This window comes from Pseudorca crassidens, chromosome 15 (genome assembly GCF_039906515.1).
Source record: "Pseudorca crassidens isolate mPseCra1 chromosome 15, mPseCra1.hap1, whole genome shotgun sequence".
NCBI classification, from domain to species: domain Eukaryota; kingdom Metazoa; phylum Chordata; class Mammalia; order Artiodactyla; family Delphinidae; genus Pseudorca; species Pseudorca crassidens.
In genome coordinates this window covers 7329862-7347534 of record NC_090310.1, presented here as the reverse complement: position 1 = coordinate 7347534, position 17673 = coordinate 7329862, and the positions used below count along the sequence as shown (strand labels likewise).

At 49.7% G+C, this 17673-nt stretch overlaps 1 protein-coding gene and 2 long non-coding RNA genes across 3 annotated transcripts in view; 2 read left to right on the top strand and 1 right to left on the bottom strand.

Moving 5' to 3' along the window:
* Positions 1-96: 96 nt before the first annotated feature.
* IFT22 (intraflagellar transport 22) lies at positions 97-4950 on the top strand. The gene is made up of 5 exons (XM_067705817.1): positions 97-237; positions 1973-2049; positions 2168-2257; positions 3127-3329; positions 4104-4950. The coding sequence occupies exons 1-5, from the start codon at positions 199-201 to the stop codon at positions 4250-4252; spliced, it is 558 nt and encodes a 185-aa protein (XP_067561918.1). The 5' UTR covers positions 97-198; the 3' UTR covers positions 4253-4950.
* Positions 4951-7655: 2705 nt separating this feature from the next.
* LOC137206751 (uncharacterized) lies at positions 7656-16854 on the top strand. Its single transcript, XR_010934819.1, has 3 exons — positions 7656-9793; positions 11207-11480; positions 15353-16854. It is a non-coding gene; the product is annotated as an uncharacterized lncRNA (long non-coding RNA).
* Positions 12813-17673, bottom strand: part of LOC137206752 (uncharacterized) — a 37028-nt gene continuing 32167 nt past the window's right edge. Inside the window, exon 4 of the long non-coding RNA XR_010934821.1 lies at positions 12813-13152. This is a non-coding gene — a long non-coding RNA (uncharacterized lncRNA). The remainder of the gene's footprint in view (positions 13153-17673) is intronic.

Genomic DNA, 17673 nt, shown 5'->3' with positions numbered 1-17673 from the left:
CCGGCAGACCACCCCAGAGCCCCTCGGGTGCCCGGCCCCCGGCAGAAACCTGCCCACTCCCGTCGGCCCCCGCGGCCGCTCCCGTCTCCATGGGAACGAAGGCAGCCAACCGGCGCGGCGGCTTCCGCTCCGCCCCGACGGAGGCGAGGACTCTGGCAGCGCCTGGGGTTCCGGCGGGTCTGCCGGCTGCGGGCCGCGATGCTGAAGGCCAAGATCCTCTTCGTGGGGCCCTGCGAGGTGAGGCCTGGGCCGGCGGGGCGGCAAGCGGGACCCGGGCGGGCGTGGGGCCCAGGAGCCGGGAGCCCAGTCCCACCGCGGCCATCCTGGTGTGCGCCGCTGGCTTCACCGTGAACTCGGTGTTCCCAGACCTCGACCCGGTTGTACTAAGGCCCGAAGGCCCAAGGTAGTGAGTGGCGTTATGGAATCAGAGCCTAGATCTCACGACTCTCCTTTGCGCCTGTGGCTCTCCCTAATGAGATATGTCTGTGGAACAAGAAAACCAGGAGGAAAGACTGAACCATTACCTGGTCTTGGAGCATTTAGCTTTTCCATGTGGGTGGTGATGGCGGGGGATTAAATCTACCTGTGTACTTCACACCGTACACAAGAATAAAATTCGGATGGACTAAAAAGCTAAATGTGTAAAAGAACAACTGTGGAAGTAGTAAATGAATAACTCTCCAACTTAAACACCCATCAGAATTGCCTGGTGGTCAGTTGCACAACTCGCTGGTCCTATCCCAGAGTTTTGATTCAGTAGGTCTGGGAGGGACCTGAGAATTTGCATTTTGTTGATGCTGGTCGTCCAGGGACCACTTGCTGGGAACCACTGTAGTAGATGAATATATGGAAAGCTATGTTTTTAATCTTGTGACAGGGAAGGTCTTAAACACAACACAAAAATGAAGAAGCCTTAAAAGAAATGACAGCAAAGTTAAAGCCAGGGGAAACTATTAGCAAAATGCATGACAAAGAAAGGATTCATAGGTAGAACATACAGGAAAGTTTAAGAATCAATAAAGAAAAGAGAAGCAACTCAAGATAATGTGGCAAAGTCTGTGCACAAGAAATACAACTGACCAATAAGTATGAAAAGTCGCACAGTCGCAGAACACAGAACAAACAGATGGCACTTATGTGCTCATCAGTTTGGATGAGAAAAGTTTAGAATATTGATAACATGCAGTGTTAGAATGCTTTCAGGGAACGGAGTATTCTGGGATTGCAATTTTAAATGTGCACAGCTTTTAGCGTGGCAGTTACGTTTCTCAAAAGCTACTGTGGCTAAAGACTCCTCCACGCCCCCCATGAGTCCTATACCATGTGGAACAGATGGAAACACCCTCGGTGCCCATCAGTGAGCAAATGTCTGGATAGACTAAGGTACATTCTTCCTTTGTGCAGCAGTGAAACAAAATAAGGCAAATCCATGTAAACTGACACAGAGAACTCTCCAAGACTTAAACTGTTAAACAGGCAAGTAACAACAATATGCTCGGAATTATGAAAAGCAAAACAAACACAGGTATCTTTTTTAAATGGAAATTCTCAAACATATACAAGGGGAGAGAGCACAGCGAACCCTAGTATCCATTACCTGGCTTCAACAACAGAATTATTTCTGCACATACACATCTCCCTCTCCCTTACTATTCTTCTAATTTACCAGCCTTTCTAGTCCTTAAATGTGCCGCGTCCATTCCTGCCTGGTGCCTTTGAACTAGCTATTCCCTCTGCTGGGAAGCAGGTGAAGTCACCCAGCAGCAGAGCCAGCACTGAAATCTGTGCTCCCGGCAACCCAGAGCAGGCTGTGCCCACCCAACCAGAGAGAGAGCCCTCTGCCCTGGTGATCTCAGGGCGGCCGTGGCCTCTACTGCATCCCACCTGGGTCCAGGCTGGCTATTGGAGGGCCTGCTTATGGTTTACTTCTCTGCTCTTCAGCAATGATCTTTCACTGTCTTCATTTTCACAGAGTGGAAAAACTGTTTTGGCCAACTTCCTGACAGAATCTTCTGACATCACCGAATACAACCCAACCCAAGGAGTGAGGTGAGCCCTGACCAGTCCGCGTCCCACGCAGTCCCTGACCATCACCCGCCCCTGACTTTGGCATCCCCAAAGTATATTGTTTCCTAAGGAGAGGTGCTGCTCTTGTTTTTATGTTTAGGATCCTGGAATTTGAGAACCCACACGTTACCAGCAACGACAAAAGCACGGGGTGTGAATTTGAGCTCTGGGACTGTGGTGGCGATCCAAAGTACGTTTCCTTTAGAGCATTTGCTCCATCAAATGATTCAAAAGTCAGCTGCCTGCCAGGCATCTTGGACTTGGGCCTAGCGAGCGCCCTTCCTAGCATGTGTTAGGGGCTCCATCAATTACTGGTGACATGCATTGCTCTTGAAACTTTAGTGACTGGGTTATGATATAGTGAGAGGTCATCCATCCATGATTAATACTTAGACATCGTTTTCAAAGTCCACAGTTAGAAACCAGAACCATTGCTAATACGTGGAATCGAAAAAAAATGGTACGAGTGAACTTATTTATAAAACAGAAATAGAGGGCTTCCCTGGTGGCGCAGTGGTTGAGAGTCCGCCTGCCGATGCAGGGGACACGGGTTCGTGCCCCGGTCCGGGAATGTCCCACGTGCCGTGGAGCGGCTAGGCCCGTGAGCCATGGCCGCTGAGCCTGCGCGTCCGGAGCCTGTGTTCCGCAACGGGAGAGGCCACAACAGTGAGAGGCCCGCATACCACACACACAAAAAAAAAACAGAAATAGAGTCACAGATGTAAAAAACAAACATATGGTTACCAGGGAGGAAAGTGGCGGGGGGCTGATAAATTGGGAGAGTGGGATTGACATATACACACTACTGTGTATAAAACAGATAACTAATAAGGACCTACTATATTAGCACAGGGGACTCAATACTCTATAATGGCCTATATGGGAAAAGAATCTAAAAAAGAGTGGATATGTGTATATGTATAACTGGATCACTTTGCTGTATAGCAGAAACTAACACAACAGTGTAAATCAACTCTACTCCAATAAAAATTAAAAACAAAACAAATGCAGAAGCCAGAGCCACCTACCCTTCACGCTGCGTCCTTTTCTGCCACGCAGGTTCGAGTCTTGCTGGCCAGCCCTGATGAAGGACTCTCATGGGGTGGTGGTCGTCTTCAATGCTGACATCCCAGGCCACCTGAAGGAAATTGAGATGTGGTATTCCTGCTTCGTCCAGCAGCAGTTTTTACAGGACACTCAATGTCTGTTAATTGCACACCACAAACCAGGCTCTGGAAGTGACAAAGGAAACCTGGCTTTGGGTAGGAAGCCTGGACTTCTCCTTTCTGCTGTAGTCTGAAAAGCTCTGGGCATTTCTATATTGCCCTGTGTCTTGGAAACCAGCAGCCCTGTGCAGTTAAAGAGCATCTGCTGTGTCCTAGACATTTGTTTTTCTTACCACGTAAATCAGAACTGCTGGGTTGGAAGATCTGCTGTACCATCCAGGCCAGGATGCAGACACTTTAAAAGTAGGCAGACACTAAGAGGGGAAAAAAACCTGGTTTTAGCCACTCATCGGTACTATTAGGGACACTCTTTCCTGACTTGCCTTTAAGCTCCAGTTTGCATGTGACACACACCATTACAGAGGTGTCAAAGTGACCATAAAAAACTCAAAATTCAGAAATGCCTTCCTCTGGTGTAAGAACAAAGAGGGCCTGGAAGTGGCTTGGAGAGCTGTGATCCTGTTGCCAGGTGGCAGTGTGATGAAACCTTTCTCTGTTAAATTGTGTCAAGCAAGGCACAACTTTATTTTTGGACTTGGGAAAGTTAAAGAAATTGGCTCCTGTACCACTCAGGTCCTGGGACTTCCCTGGTGGTCCAGTGGTTAAGACTCCTCACTCCCAATGCAGGGGGCCCGCGTTCGATCCCTGGTCAGGGAACTAGACCCTGCGTGCCACAATTAAGACCCAGCTCAGCCAAATAAATAAATAAATATTTTTTTAAAATAAAAAATAAAAGACTCAGGTCCTTTGGAGCTAGGAATAGCCCCTCACTAAAAGTTCCTGCCTAATTACATTATTTTCTTTTTTAAGCACCACCCTTGAACAAGCTGAAGCTGGTGCACTCAAATCTTGAGGATGACCCAGAAGACATCAGAATGGAGTTCGTAAAGTATTTAAGAAGCATAATCAACTCAGTGTCTGAGAGCAGAGACCGGGAGGAGATGTCAATTATCACCTAACCGGCCTTCACCTAGACGCTTCCGCATCCCAAATGAAGTCAATTTCAGTGCAGATCTGAAATCCATCCACCTACTAAGGTTCTCATCTCCCTTTGGCTGTAGAAGACATTTTCCTTATTTAGCCAAAGGTAACAGTCAGCCAGGGAGTTGACTCATACCATCTATTCTCTGTCCTCAGTTCAGCTGAGAAACTCCTGTTATTGAATTCTGATACCTTTGCCCCAGATCTCTCCAGAGAGCTGGAAAACTGAGGTGGTTTTTTTTCCCCTTCACATTATGCCATACTGTAAAAGTTGTGGAATCATAACTGTCACAGCCCAGTGATACCAACAGTAGTTCAATCCACGTGCATTGGTTTAAATGTGATTTTCATCCCTTAATCCGTACAATCTGCCTAGGATATTCTTGAAAAATATTAGCACTTAACCTCTGCAAGATTTTATTTTTATTTAGGTGTCCTTGATATCTGGACACTGTATCACACTGGAAGGTGGAATACATATACATCTTCTAAAAACGTTTTTTATTATCTCAGGGGAATTTAATTCTTTTTTTTTTTGAATTTAATTCTTAAATATTATTTCATGTAATACAGGGAAAAACAATGTGATGTTGTCATAACAACCATTTGTAAAAATAGTCAAAAGATTTAATGCTCAGGATAAGCAAATATGGTGAGTTTATAGCTTATTGTACAAGTGAGTTTGTTTTAGTGATCTTACGAATTATTGTTCTTCCATAATTTGTATTTTGAATTTTTTAATACAGCCAACCTGAAAATATATTAAGTAGATCAAAAGTTAGATGTAGGGACTTCCCTGGTGCCGCAGCAGTTAAGAATCCACCTGCCAACTCAGGGGACATGGGTTCCATCCCTGGTCTGGAAGATCCCACATGCCACAGAGCAGCTAAGCCCATGAGCCACAACTACTGAGCCTGTGCTCTAGAGCCCGTGAGCCACAACTACTGAGCCTGCGTGCCCCAACTACTGAAGCCAGTGCGCCTAGAGCCCGTGCTCCACAACAAGAGAAGCCACCACAATGAGACTCCCGCGTACCGCAATGAAGAGTAGCCCCTGCTCGCTGCAACTAGAGAAAGCCTGCACGCAGCAACGAAGTCCCAACGCAGCCAAAAAAAAAAAAAAAAGTTAGATGTAGGTCTTTTCAACTGAGAGTGGAAGAAAAGTAGAGACACAAGAGATGAAATATATGCTTGTCTGCGTTTCACTCTTACAACGAAGAGGGCTGTGTGTGGGCAGTCTGCTTGAGAGAGTGGTGTTGGCAGATAACGACAGTTCCCTGGTAAATTTATTTATTTATTTTTAAATTTTATTTTTATTTATTTATTTTTGGCTGCATTGGGTCTTTGTTGCTGTGTGCGGGCTTTCTCTAGTTGCGGCAAGCAGAGGCTACTCTTCATTGTGGTGCATGGGCTTCTCACTGTGGTGGCTTCTCTTGTTGTGGAGCACGGGTTCTAGGTGCACTGGCTTCAGTAGTTGCGGCACACAGCCTCAGTAGTTGCGGCACACAGCCTCAGTATTTGTGGCTGACGGGCTTTAGAGTGCAGGCTCAGTAGTTGTGGCACACAGGCTTAGTTGCTCCACAGCATGTGGGATATTCCCGGACCAGGGATCGAACCCGTGTCCCCTGCATTTGCAGGAGGATTCTTAACTACTGTGCTACCAGGGAAGCCCCCTGGTAAATTTAGACTGAACTACAGTCAACTCTTAGTAAACTGCCTGGATTATCCGTGAGCACATTTTAGGCCCAGGTTAATTTCCTTCTGCCTGACCTGCTCTCAGTTGGAACTTTTGCAAGGAACACAAGATTACGTTAATGCAAACTGTAGTAAATCTTCTTTACATAATAGCTGCAATAATAATAATTGATCTTGAGACTACAGCTCCAAAACAGAGATTATTTTTATCAGATTTTTAATGATTATCCAAGAGCTCAATAGAAAAATTACCCCAGCAGCTTTCATTTATGTCCATAGCCAGAGTACAACCCTTGTGAGCCCTTGAATCGAGAAAAATGTTTTAAAATTTAAGAGGCCAGGACTTCCCTGGTGGCGCAGTGGTTAAGAATCTGCCTGCCAGGCCAAGGTGTCAGGGTTTGAGCTGCCACTGAAGGATGTTCACTGCAGGTTGATGTGGTCGGATCTCCATGGTAGAAAAGCCCCTCTGACCTCAGTGTGAGGGCTGGATCAGAAGGAGGACGAGTGTAGAGGTGGCTGCTGTCATTCCTTGGTTTGTGGCTCCATCACTCCAGTCTTCAAGGCCAGCATCTTCAAATCTCTCTCTGCTCCATCTTCACATTATCTTCGCCTCTGTGTATCTGACTCAAATCTCCCTCTACCTCATTCTTGTAAGGATACTTAAAATTGCATTGAGGGCCCAGGATAATCTCCCCATCTAAAGATCCTTAATTTAGTCACATCTGCAAAGACGCTTTTTCCAAGCAAAGTATCATTTACAGGATGTGCACGTCACAGGGAGTGGGGTCTGATGTCTTTGCGGGCCATTATTCAGCCTACCACAGATGCTGTTCACTGAGGCATTAATGGAAGAGGACGAGCAGGTTTTGGGGGAGTGACAAAGGACTAGTTCAAGGTGACTCAGCTAGGGAGTTAGGGACTGGGACAGAACTGGATCCCATGCCCCCACTCTTTCCACTGTCTTGTGTAACTGGGCAGATGAGTTTACAAGTGGACCTGGCTAAGAGTCTCACCCTTTGAGACTGAACCTAGTAAAGCAATAACAACCACAGCAACAACAGCAGGGCAGATAACCATTTTTGGAGCTAAACCATCCAGAAAATGGTTTGCAAGTATGTTGCAGATAGATCTAGCATCATATTTCTTTTTTTTTTTTTTTTTTTTTTTTTGCGGTACGCGGGCCTCTCACTGCTGTGGCCTCTCCCGCTGCGGAGCACAGGCTCCGGACGCGCAGGCTCAGCGTCCATGGCTCACGGGCCCAGTCGCTCCGCGGCATGTGGGATCTTCCCGGACCGGGGCACGAACCCGTGTCCCCTGCATCGGCAGGCAGACTCTCAACCACTGTGCCACCAGGGAAGCCCCATCATATTTCTTGAAACCAATCAAATGACCAAGTAGTATTCTGAAGCTCTGTTGTAAAGAAAATTACAACTTATATTGTAACCTGAATGTCCATATCTCAAAATTGTTCAGGAAAGCTCCTGGAGATCATTATACATTTGCTGGAACGCCAGAAGACCCTTATGTCCAAAGTGTAGGCTAAGTTGCTATAACAACAGATGGAGCTTTGCTGGTAACTGAGAACAAATAAGAGTTAATAAAAGAGCAGTGCTCCTGATACCCATTGAAAAGGTAACTGCATTGGTACCACTTAAGAAAATCATTCTGAACTGTGGCCCTTCTAGATCTTGACTTCAGCCTTCCCCACCTGATTCCTGAGAACTACCTGAATATCCTGGCCGTGGCGGATGCTTTTTCAACAAACGTACTCTTTCCTCAGGCAAGAAATGAAGGATTCTACATTTTAAAAACCAAAACCAAAGAAATAAATGAGGAAGATGGAAACTCTGCTTTTGAATGTTAAGAAGAAATTACGTATTTTTGACTGTGACTTCTAAACTGCTTTATCAGTTAAATAATTCTCTATGTTTATGATCTGGGCCATTCTTCCTACCGAAGTTAAAAGCTAATGGAAATGTTGTGTCTGCCAAGTATTCCCACTTCAAAAGGAAAGTTTCTTGGTGCTTTGATGTGAGCAACACCTCATCTGTCTTCTTACACCGTACAGTTCACTCCTATCTAGGCTTTCTGATAGCCTTTAAAAGTATGCCTCCTTTCTCTAAAGCCTCAGGCAGATTCACTCCACACTTACAGCTCTTTGGATCAAGTGTAATTATAGATCTTAGACTTTCAAAGTGTTGTGTAAAAAAAAAACATCTATTAAGACTGTTTATAATCCTCCCGGAGTTTTGTGATAAGTAATTCATACAAGAACCATCGTGTTTTTGTTTTTTGTTTTAATCTTTTGTGTGACTTTACAAGACCTGGAAAACACCTAGGTGTGAATTAACCAGATCATGTAATGAAATATTTTGTTCAGAGAAATAAAATCCTAATTTTATCAAAGTATGAGGAACTTGGTTTCTACTGATAGAAACCTATTTCAAGTACTTTTCAAGAATATTTTGCAAATCCATCTACACTTGGAATGTACCACCCTTTTGGGGGGGGGGCAACTGTAAAAAGCAAAAAGTTGTGCTCTGCATTTTTAAAAAGTGGTGGCAATGGGCTTCCCTGGTGGCGCAGTGGTTGAGAGTCCGCCTGCCGATGCAGAGCACACGGGTTCGTGCCCCGGTCCGGGAAAGATCCCACATGCTGCGGAGCGTATGGGCCCGTGAGCCATGGCCGCTGAGCCTGCGCGTCCGGAGTCCGCAACGGGAGAGGCCACAAGAGTGAGAAGCCCGCGTACCGCAAAAAAAAAAAAAAAAAAAAGTGGTGGTAATGGCTTTAAGATATCAATCACAAATGAGATGAACAATCTAAAGAGAATGGTTCTTACATATGAGGAGACTAGTGTGAGACAGTAGGTGAGAGGTCAAATATACATGCCAGCCGGTTACTTGGTTTCATTAGCTGTGTAAGAGCCCTAAGAGAGCAGGGACAATTACTTTGGTGGCCATGAGGAGAATAGATTTAAGGGAGTGTCTGAAATACAGCACTGAGGGTTGGCACGAAGAGAGAGGGAGAGATTCTGTAAGTATTGGGGAGGTAAACATTGTGTTTGAGTGGAAAAGAAGGGAGAAGCAGGGAGGATTCAATCCCGTATCCTTACTGTAGGTGCTCGAGGTAGTGGCTGTTAATCAATAACTACATTTCCCATAGTCCTTAGGGCAGCGCCATCTGCATTTCCCAGAGGGCTGTGCGATGCTCACGCCGGCCCTGAGCGTTGGTGGAAACAAAGTTATACAGGACGGAGTGTACTCTTTATGTTGCTTTATAAACAAGTTTTCCATCCTCATTCTCTCTTCTATCTCTCTTCTTTGTCTCCAACTCCTCTGCCCACGGGCTTCAGGGGCCCAAATACCCCGGGACTGGTCTGCTTGGCAACTACTCGATGTTACCTTTTCTGTGCCCCGCGCGAGCGTGCCCAGAGGCTCCTGGAAAATGTAGTTCAGCCTCCTCCCGGCGGCCCAGACCCAGCCAAATGGCTCTGCCTCCTCGGGCTCCAGAGTCTAGGGCTGGGTGGCGGGCGTGCGTGGCCGGCCCGTTTGGAAGCCGTGGGGGTAGAGGCTGTTCTGCGTACGGCCACCCGGAGGCCCAGGCCACGGACAGTCTCCGAGCCGACTATCCCGGCCCGTCTCCGTGGTAACCGGCTGGCTGCAGAGGGCTGTGGGAAGTGTAGTTGGGCGGGGCCGGCCCGTGCGCAAGGTCTCTGCCTTTACAGCTCGCTTCCGCGGTCAGAGCGATTTTCCGCCGTCCGGGCGAACTTCTCCCGCTTTATCTTGACCTCCGAGCACCCCGGCAGGTGGGCGGCCGCCCAGACAGGTAGGGTCAAGGCGGGGGTTCCCTGGGAGTAAGTTTGACTGCGGTTCGTGTAGACTCACACAGTGGATCCTAGTGATGACATGGGGATCCGAGTGAATCAGAGTGGAGCCTTTAGAGAGCATCTAGTCCAGTCCTCTTCTGTTAGAGAAGCGGGTACTGAAGCCCAGAGAGAGTCAGTGATTTGCCCCAGATCTGCCCACGCCTTTATTTCCAGCACAAAACACAGTGCCTGGCACAGAACTGGCGCTCGAGCATTGTGTCATTCCGTTCTAAGGACAAACTGTTGAAATACTTCAACAAATTACTAGATTTAAAAAAAAATTTTTTAAGAGGGAAGTGGACCTGAGGAGACTATCAACCAAATGCAACCTGTAGACCTTATTTGGATTATGATTGTAACAACCAATTGTGGATTTTTTTTTTTTTTTTTTTTTTTTGCAGTACGCGGGCCTCTCACTGTTGTGGCCTCGCCCGTTGCGGAGCACAGGCTCCAGAGGCGCAGGCTCACGGGCCCAGCCGCTCCGCGCGGCATGTGGAATCTTCCCGGACCGGGGCACAAACCCGTGTGCCCTGCATCAGCAGGCGGACTCTCAACCACTGCGCCACCACAGAAGCCCTGTGAAATTTTTTAAAATCAGGAAAATGTGAACATGGACGATATTAAGGAATTACTGTTTAAAATTTTTAGTTGTGATAATGATATTGGGGTTATGCTTTAAAAAGGAAAAGCGTTTTAGAGACACATATTGCCGACTTTATGGGTGAAATGATGTCTGAGATTTGCTTGAAAAATATCCATTGTGGTGGGAGAGGGGAGAGCAGATGAAAGGAGAATGGCTGGGTGTCTACTGGGGGTGGAGATGGGTACAGGAGATCACTAAACTATTCTGTTATCATACATATTCCCCCAAAACGTCAAATGTAATTTAATTATCTAGAGATACATACTGAGTTACCTATCAGAAAAAAGATACACTGAGATTTACTTTAAAATACTCGACAGACACATACACACACAAAATGTGGTGAGGTGTGGTGGAAACAGGAATGGCAGTAAATGAATAGCTATAGAGGTTAGGTGATGGGAACAGGAGAGTTCGTTGTATCATTATATTCCCTTTAGTGGGATTGAAAATTTCTATAATGAAGGGGTTTTATTTGATTTTTTTTTTTTTTTTTTTTTGCGGTACGCGGGCCTCTCGCTGTTGTGGCCTCTCCCGTTGCGGAGCACAGGCTCCGGACGCGCAGGCTCAGCGGCCATGGCTCACGGGCCCAGCCGCTCCGCGGCATGTGGGATCTTCCCGGACTGGGGCACGAACCTGTGTCCCCTGCATCAGCAGGCGGACTCTCAACCACCGCGCCACCAGGGAAGCCCTATGTGATTTTTTAAAAAACATATTTTATGTATTTCAGAACGTTTCTGAAATTAAGCTCATGAGGAGTTTCTTTGAAATGTAACCCTCCCACGGCACAAGTGAGCTTCCTTGGAAACTTCTCCAGTCAAGAATGACCCTAGCAATGATGGGGGCTGTGTCCTTGGCCCTCCAGATCCAGTCCCTTAGACCAGCATCAGGGAACTTTCCAGAGGGGAGGCCGAGGAGCTGCCCTGCCCCAGAGAAGAGTTTCAAGCAGGAGAGAGAAGAAAGAAGCTGGGAAGGTGACCAGAGTGACCAGAACTGCCGGCCAGGTGAGCTACTTGTCCGCAGCCAGAAAAGTTGTCCAGGCAGAGACCCGATGGATGGAACACGCATGGCTGTAGTTTCTGAGCAGACCCAGCCCTCATTACAAATCAGAGACCACCCAGAAGAGAACCCTCCAGTGTGAGCGTGTGGAATACACTCCCAGGTCACCCAGAACCTGGCGGTTGGGGCCACTGCGAGACCAGGTCAGGAGGGTGCTACTCGGATGGGAGAAGGATGAGCACGTGAGAGAAAGGCAGAGGGGCAGGGACCCCGAGGCTGGGTGCGTGTGAGCTGAAGGACGCAGCTAGAGAGAAATGGCCAGGAGGGCAGCCTCCAGGAAGCCTGGTCCCCAGCACGGACCTTCTCAGCGTGGCTCATGCTCCGTGGGTGTGAAATGCCCAGGGCTGCCCGGGCAGCAGCCCTCACCGAGCCACTCAGCTCTCACACTAGCCACCTGGCCTCCGCTTCAGTACCCCCTTGGGGCACTTTTCTGTCACTTCTGCTCTTTTTAAAAAATAATAATAATACATTTTTTTCTCTTATCAACAAAAGTAATACGTGAGCAAGTTTTAAGATACGTATAAACGCGACAAAAAATTTAGTCACCTATTCCAGAGCCTATACCAGAATCACTGGTAACACTGAGTGTCTTTCTAGCATTTTCTTTCTAAGCATATATATACATTTTCTCCACTGTTCAGGTTTCTCAAAAAACAAACAAGAAAACAGGTGGGAACCTCCTGGGGTCCACTGCTCCTTGCAGCCCCAGCTTCATTTCACTGGGCTTCCCCAGCCCAGCGACAGACAACCTAGAGTCCGGCCTGTTTGGGAATACGCGTGCAGTACCTCTTTTGGCCACAAGAGGGGGGTGCCTGCACACGCACGTCCATCCCAAAGCACTCGTGGGGGGACCTTCGGGTCTGCCCTTCACGCACCAGAGGTTTCCTCCTTGGGATCAAGCCACCCGCACTCGGCCCTAGCTTTATTGCTCACTCGGCTCACTGCACCTGTTGGAAACCTCCTTGGTGCACAAGGAAAAACGACAGAACTCACACGCTCTCTCTGACCACATCTGCCCTAGTTAGACGAATCCTCGGACAACTCTCTCCTGGCAGTTGCAGCCCTGGGCTTCCGAGGGAAGGGGTAAACTGCAGACCGCTCGGGGCCTCCCCGCGCTTAACATTCTTCAGGGCTTCCCATTTTGCTCAGGGTCCAGTCTGGGCTCCTTCTAAGGGCCCTGGGTGACCTGGTCCCTCCTCGCGTCCCTCCGTGTCTGCACTGGTTTCCTCACGTCCCTCCGTGTCTGCACTGGTTTCCTCACGTATATGTGACACTGGCCCTCTTTCGGCTCCGGCTCCTCCCGCCCTGCCGTCACCCACGGCCCTGCCGTCACCCACAGCCCTGCCGGCGCGGTTGTCTCTGGAAGACGCTTGCCAGCACACACCAGGCTGATGCTTATTCTTTCAGCTCTTACCTGACACGTCAGCCCTTCCCAGAAGTCAGCCTTAGCGGTGCAGGTCGAGGTTAGGGTTCTCCCCTGGCTTCCCCTTCAAAACGCATAGCCTCCTGGATCACCCACCTCCTTCTAGAATAGAAGTCCCGTGTCCCTCTTCCTCACTCAATCCCCAGCACTGAAGCACAGCGCCTGGCCCTCCATAGGGCTCCGTAGAGATTTGCCTAGTGGATAAAGGGAGGAGTGAATGAATGAGTGTGCCTCTCTCTGCTCCCTAAAGTAGAGTCTACCAAAGCCAGTCCCCTTCTCCCCTTCCATCCCCTTTCCTCCCGCTTCACCAGGGGCCTCCCACTGTCCCCTAAAGGACCCATTCTCTCCCTGTGGTGATGGGAAGACTTTGGGATCAGGAGTGAGACCTGGACCAGCTGTGCCGCGTGACAGCTGCGCATGCACCTAATTTTCTTTACTTACAAAGTGGAGACCATGGATGCCACGCACGCAGGGGGCTCGGAGACAGCACACGCTAGCCTGTCACCTGGGAGGCAGTCATTAGATCAGAGTTCTTCCGCCTCCCTCCCCAGTGCTCTCTCCAAAGCCCCCCCTCTGAAACCAGGGACACAGACACCCCTGCAGTCTCGAAGGTGCTGCTGGTTTCCTGATTCCCCTCTCTCTTCCCCAGGGTGGCCCGAGCCACTTGTGGCTGACACCTCCTTTTCCCCTGTCCTTTATCCCAACACAAACAGTGTGCCAGCTACAGAGTAGAGGAGATGCTTGAAAGATATTTGTTGAATGAATGAAGGGACAGGTCACAGCAGCATCCCTTGCGGCGTGTTCGCAAGTTGTCAGATGTAATGGTGGTCACCACCCTCTTGGTGGGCAGATGGCCTCCTGCCCCCTGGGCAGCACCAGTGACAGGTGGGCACGTGGCAGACACAAGGCCAGGACTTTACTGAGGGGAGAGGAAGGAGGAGGGACTATGAAGAAACATCGATATTGAGGCCCTGTGGAAGAGGAAACTGCTGAGAGCTCTGGAGCCTGGCTTCTTCTCCCCTGCACAGCACTAGGTCCCTGGGCAAGTGGACCCCTCGGGCTGCAAGCGAATGACTGTGTCCCCAGAGCAGACTGTCTCCCGAGGGGTGTCTGCATCCCTTCCAGCCCAAGTCTGTCATTCCATTACAGGTGCTAAAAGTGCAAGTTCCAACAAAATCGTTTTCTGAATTTGCCCTTTCATCATGTTTTCCTCTTCCATGACCATTTGATACGACGTGTGCTCTGAGGCCCCTCTGACAGTCCTCCTGGGGCCCTGCATGGTCTCCGTGTTTCCTGAGGCCAGAGAACCCCCAAGAGCCCCCTCATTTATGACGAGCATCTGCCCTCTCTCCAGTTGGAACCTTCGGGTGACGAATGAGGGCTGATTTCTCTTGAAATGATCACCACCCCTGACTCATTACACGAATGAATCCGCAGAAGGACTTGGCCATTGTTGGGTGAGGGTTGTGTTTTCTCGGAGCGCCGTTGTGCTCACGAGGATATAGGTTTTCTCCCGTGTGATGGGCTCCAGGCTGAGCTCTTCGTTTGCGCTGTCTTTGCTTCCCGTGCCCCCAGCCCTCCCCCTGTGAGTTCTCAACTGTGATAGCGGCTGCCTCACTCGGAGGATTTTCCTACATTGGCGCCATTCATAGGGAATCTCTCTAGTATGAATTACGAGATGAATGGAAATTTCCCCTTATTCAGAATAGCCAAAGATTTCCTCTGCCGAATGAATTCTTTGATCTTCTGCCAGAATCCGGTCCAAGTGTTTGGCCACGTGTGTCATGCCGGTGGAGCGAGGTTTGGGCTTAGAGTCTGTGGTTTCCCAAAATAATACCTTCAGCATAAAGGCTCCAGATCCTGGCCTCTGGGGAGCAGCAGCCCCCCAGGATGGCCCCCGCCGTGCTGCTTTGGCAGAAAGGCTGAGCACAGGTGTTGACAGCATGTCCTTGTCCCTGGCCTCACGCTGTGATGACACCGTAGGAAATGAGTGTCACAGGCCCCCACTTTGGCCATGCACAGCTCCGTGCCTGCACGAACCCTCTAGCCTCTGGCTCTTGTGATTACAGCAGCGAGAAGAGGAACCACTGGCTGAATCCTCTGTTTCACAAGGGGGTGATGAGGGAACCATGTTCTGAGCACCCATGGTCATGGCTCACGTGCAGCTCCCCCAGGAATGCAGCCGCCACCACCATCCCTCCGAATGCTGCCCACCCTTCAAGCCCGGCCCAAAGCCCACCTCTTTCATGAAGACTTCCTGGGACCCTGCACACCTGCAGTTGGGCTCCCAGCCTGCACTGTGCTCACCAGATCCACTGCCCCTGAGCCCCGTCTAGCACCCCGGTAATGCTCTGGTCCTTCGTGACCTTCTCATGCCTTTTTCTTCTCGGACAGACAGAAAGCTCTTCAAGGAAGAACTACATCTTGTCCTTTGTATTCTCCACGGCACCTCTGAGCACCAAGGGACTCGGACGACTTGGGGATTGGCGACTGTATGCAGCTGTGGACACCGCAGTGGACGCAGAGAGATGGATTCGTGATTCAGGGCCATCTCAGATGGAGATGCGCTTACCCTTGACTGAAGACACAGCCTGCCTTCTCTGGGATGGTCGTCGGCCATTCTCCTCCAGGTCACACAGGAGGAGGGTCAACTTGTCCTTATTGCCACACCTTCCTCCCGACCCGGAAGCCAGATGAGCCCTGATGTCCGTGAGGTGGCAGGTGCTTGGTCCCCATTGCCTCGGCTCTGCCTGCGAGGCATTGCTGGCTGCCACGCACTGCGCTAACCTTGGGAGTGACCTTGAGAGGGGGAGGCAGGGGACAAACAAGAAACCAGGATGTTGGAGAGCTCGCCCGTGTCCTGGATAAGGATGGCTGGCTCAGGGTCCACCCTCAACATGAAGTTGGAGCTCTTTGAGGACAAGGCCCATGTCTGAAGCATCTCTGTATTCACAGTGCCTCGCTTAACACCTGGCACTGAGTGCTTCTGTGGTTACCAGCAACCAAGGTTACCAGCGTGGAGGTAACCAGGAGAACGATGTTAACGACTGTACGGCAACGCCCCACCTGTGCCACCCCCGCCACGAGTCCATCACCCTTTCGCATACGGCGAGGTTCTGGGTCCCAAGCGCAAAGTGCAGGGACATCCCTTGTCCTCTGTCAGCTGCAAAACCTCTGCGTCCCCGGCGAAAATGGGGACGGGCTCTGTGTGTATCCAGCGATTTATACAGCCGCGGCGCCCTCTCCTAAATTGCTTTAAAAGCTAGGAAGTTAGACATGCTCGCGGTGGGGTTGACAAGAGTTAGCCCCTAGTGTTGGCACTGCCCATAGAACTGCATTTCCTAGAAAGCGGAGGCTGCTTCTGAGCAGCTGAACCTTGAGCCTGGTGAAGGTGTGAGCAGATTGTGGAGCAGTAAGGAGAGGAAGGGGGGCCCCTGCCAGCTGCCTCTCTGCCTGCTTACCCGAGGCTCACGAGCTCACGCACGCCGCTGTCTCTGGCCAGGAGGACAGCTCCTCACTGGGCTTTCGTGCTCCTGACTTGGACGTGTATAGCTGGAACGCCATTTATACTGGATCTCCAGAACACCCTCTCACATCACTCCTCTAAGGACGATCGCGAGACCAAATCGAGTAAGAAATGATAGAAACAGGTAGAGGAGATTGAAATGACTCATCAAGCCTGTTGGGAGAGCAGGGGACCGGAGGGACACGGACTCTAAGCCCGGAGAGACTAGGGTACTCTGACTCCTGGGGAGCTGGCGAAGGCTGTTCCAAAGGCTTCTAGGAGCTCAAGAAGCTAGAAGGAAAGCTGTAAAGTGCTTTATGGTATGTAAAATAACCCCCCAGCGCCACTCCCCACCACGAGGGGCCCCAGCGGAGCTCCCCGTCAGAACCGCCCGGCAGGCGGGCTCTCCCTGCTGGGGCTCAGCCCCACTCACCGGGTACGTGAGAGGCTCTGACTGTAGCAGTGACTCGCGTGCGTTTAGTGCCTCACGTGCAGCATCTCATTTAATCCTCCCAGCAACCCTTGAAATGGGACATTTCTGTCCTCAGATTACAAATGAAGTAACTATCTCCTGGAGAGGTGACATAACTTGCCTAAGGTCACGCAACTAAGAAGTAAAGGAGCAAAGGTTCAAATCCAGGTCTGCCCATTATCCATGCTCTTCAAAGTTCTCATTTTCCCACTGCGGACTTTTTAATTCCCTTTGCTGGAATCACCGGTCCATCTTCTGTCCGTTACATGGTCATCTTGAATTAGTCCTGCTTCTCCAGTCGGTCTCTTCTGTGGCCTGTCAAAGCCACAAAAGGGTCTCTAAGATACAAGTCCAGTAATGTACCAAATGCTTCCAAGCCCTGTTAAAGCCACGTTCATGAGAATGCCCGGCTTCCTACTAGCAGTCGCTGGAATTTCTGCAGTAGGAGTTTGGGGAGATTCCAGGTGGTGGCAGACTCAGGAATCTGTGACTTATGCTCTCAATTCTGTAAGTCAGGTAACAGGCGGAGCGAAGCAGGAACATCTTATTTCTGCTCCACCATGTCTGGACCTTAAATAGGGTGACCCGAACATCTGGATTCGGCTGGGCAGGTTCAACTGCGGCCGTAAGTCAAGGGCCTTGGTTCTGTCTGCCAGCCAGTTTCCTCTCCTCTTCTCCACATGGCATCCACTAAAATGGGGCTGAAATGTCCAAAAATGGCTTTTTCCCTCCTGTGCC

What these genes read in the sequence shown, in the direction of transcription:
- IFT22 (XM_067705817.1), top strand. Translation starts at nt 199, where the DNA reads ATGCTGAAGGCCAAGATCCTCTTCGTGGGGCCCTGCGAG. An exon ending in TCTTCGTGGGGCCCTGCGAG is followed by an intron (nt 238 to 1,972) that starts GTGAGGCCTGGG and finishes TCATTTTCACAG; the next exon opens with AGTGGAAAAACTGTTTTGGC. An exon ending in CAAAGGAAACCTGGCTTTGG is followed by an intron (nt 3,330 to 4,103) that starts GTAGGAAGCCTG and finishes TTCTTTTTTAAG; the next exon opens with CACCACCCTTGAACAAGCTG.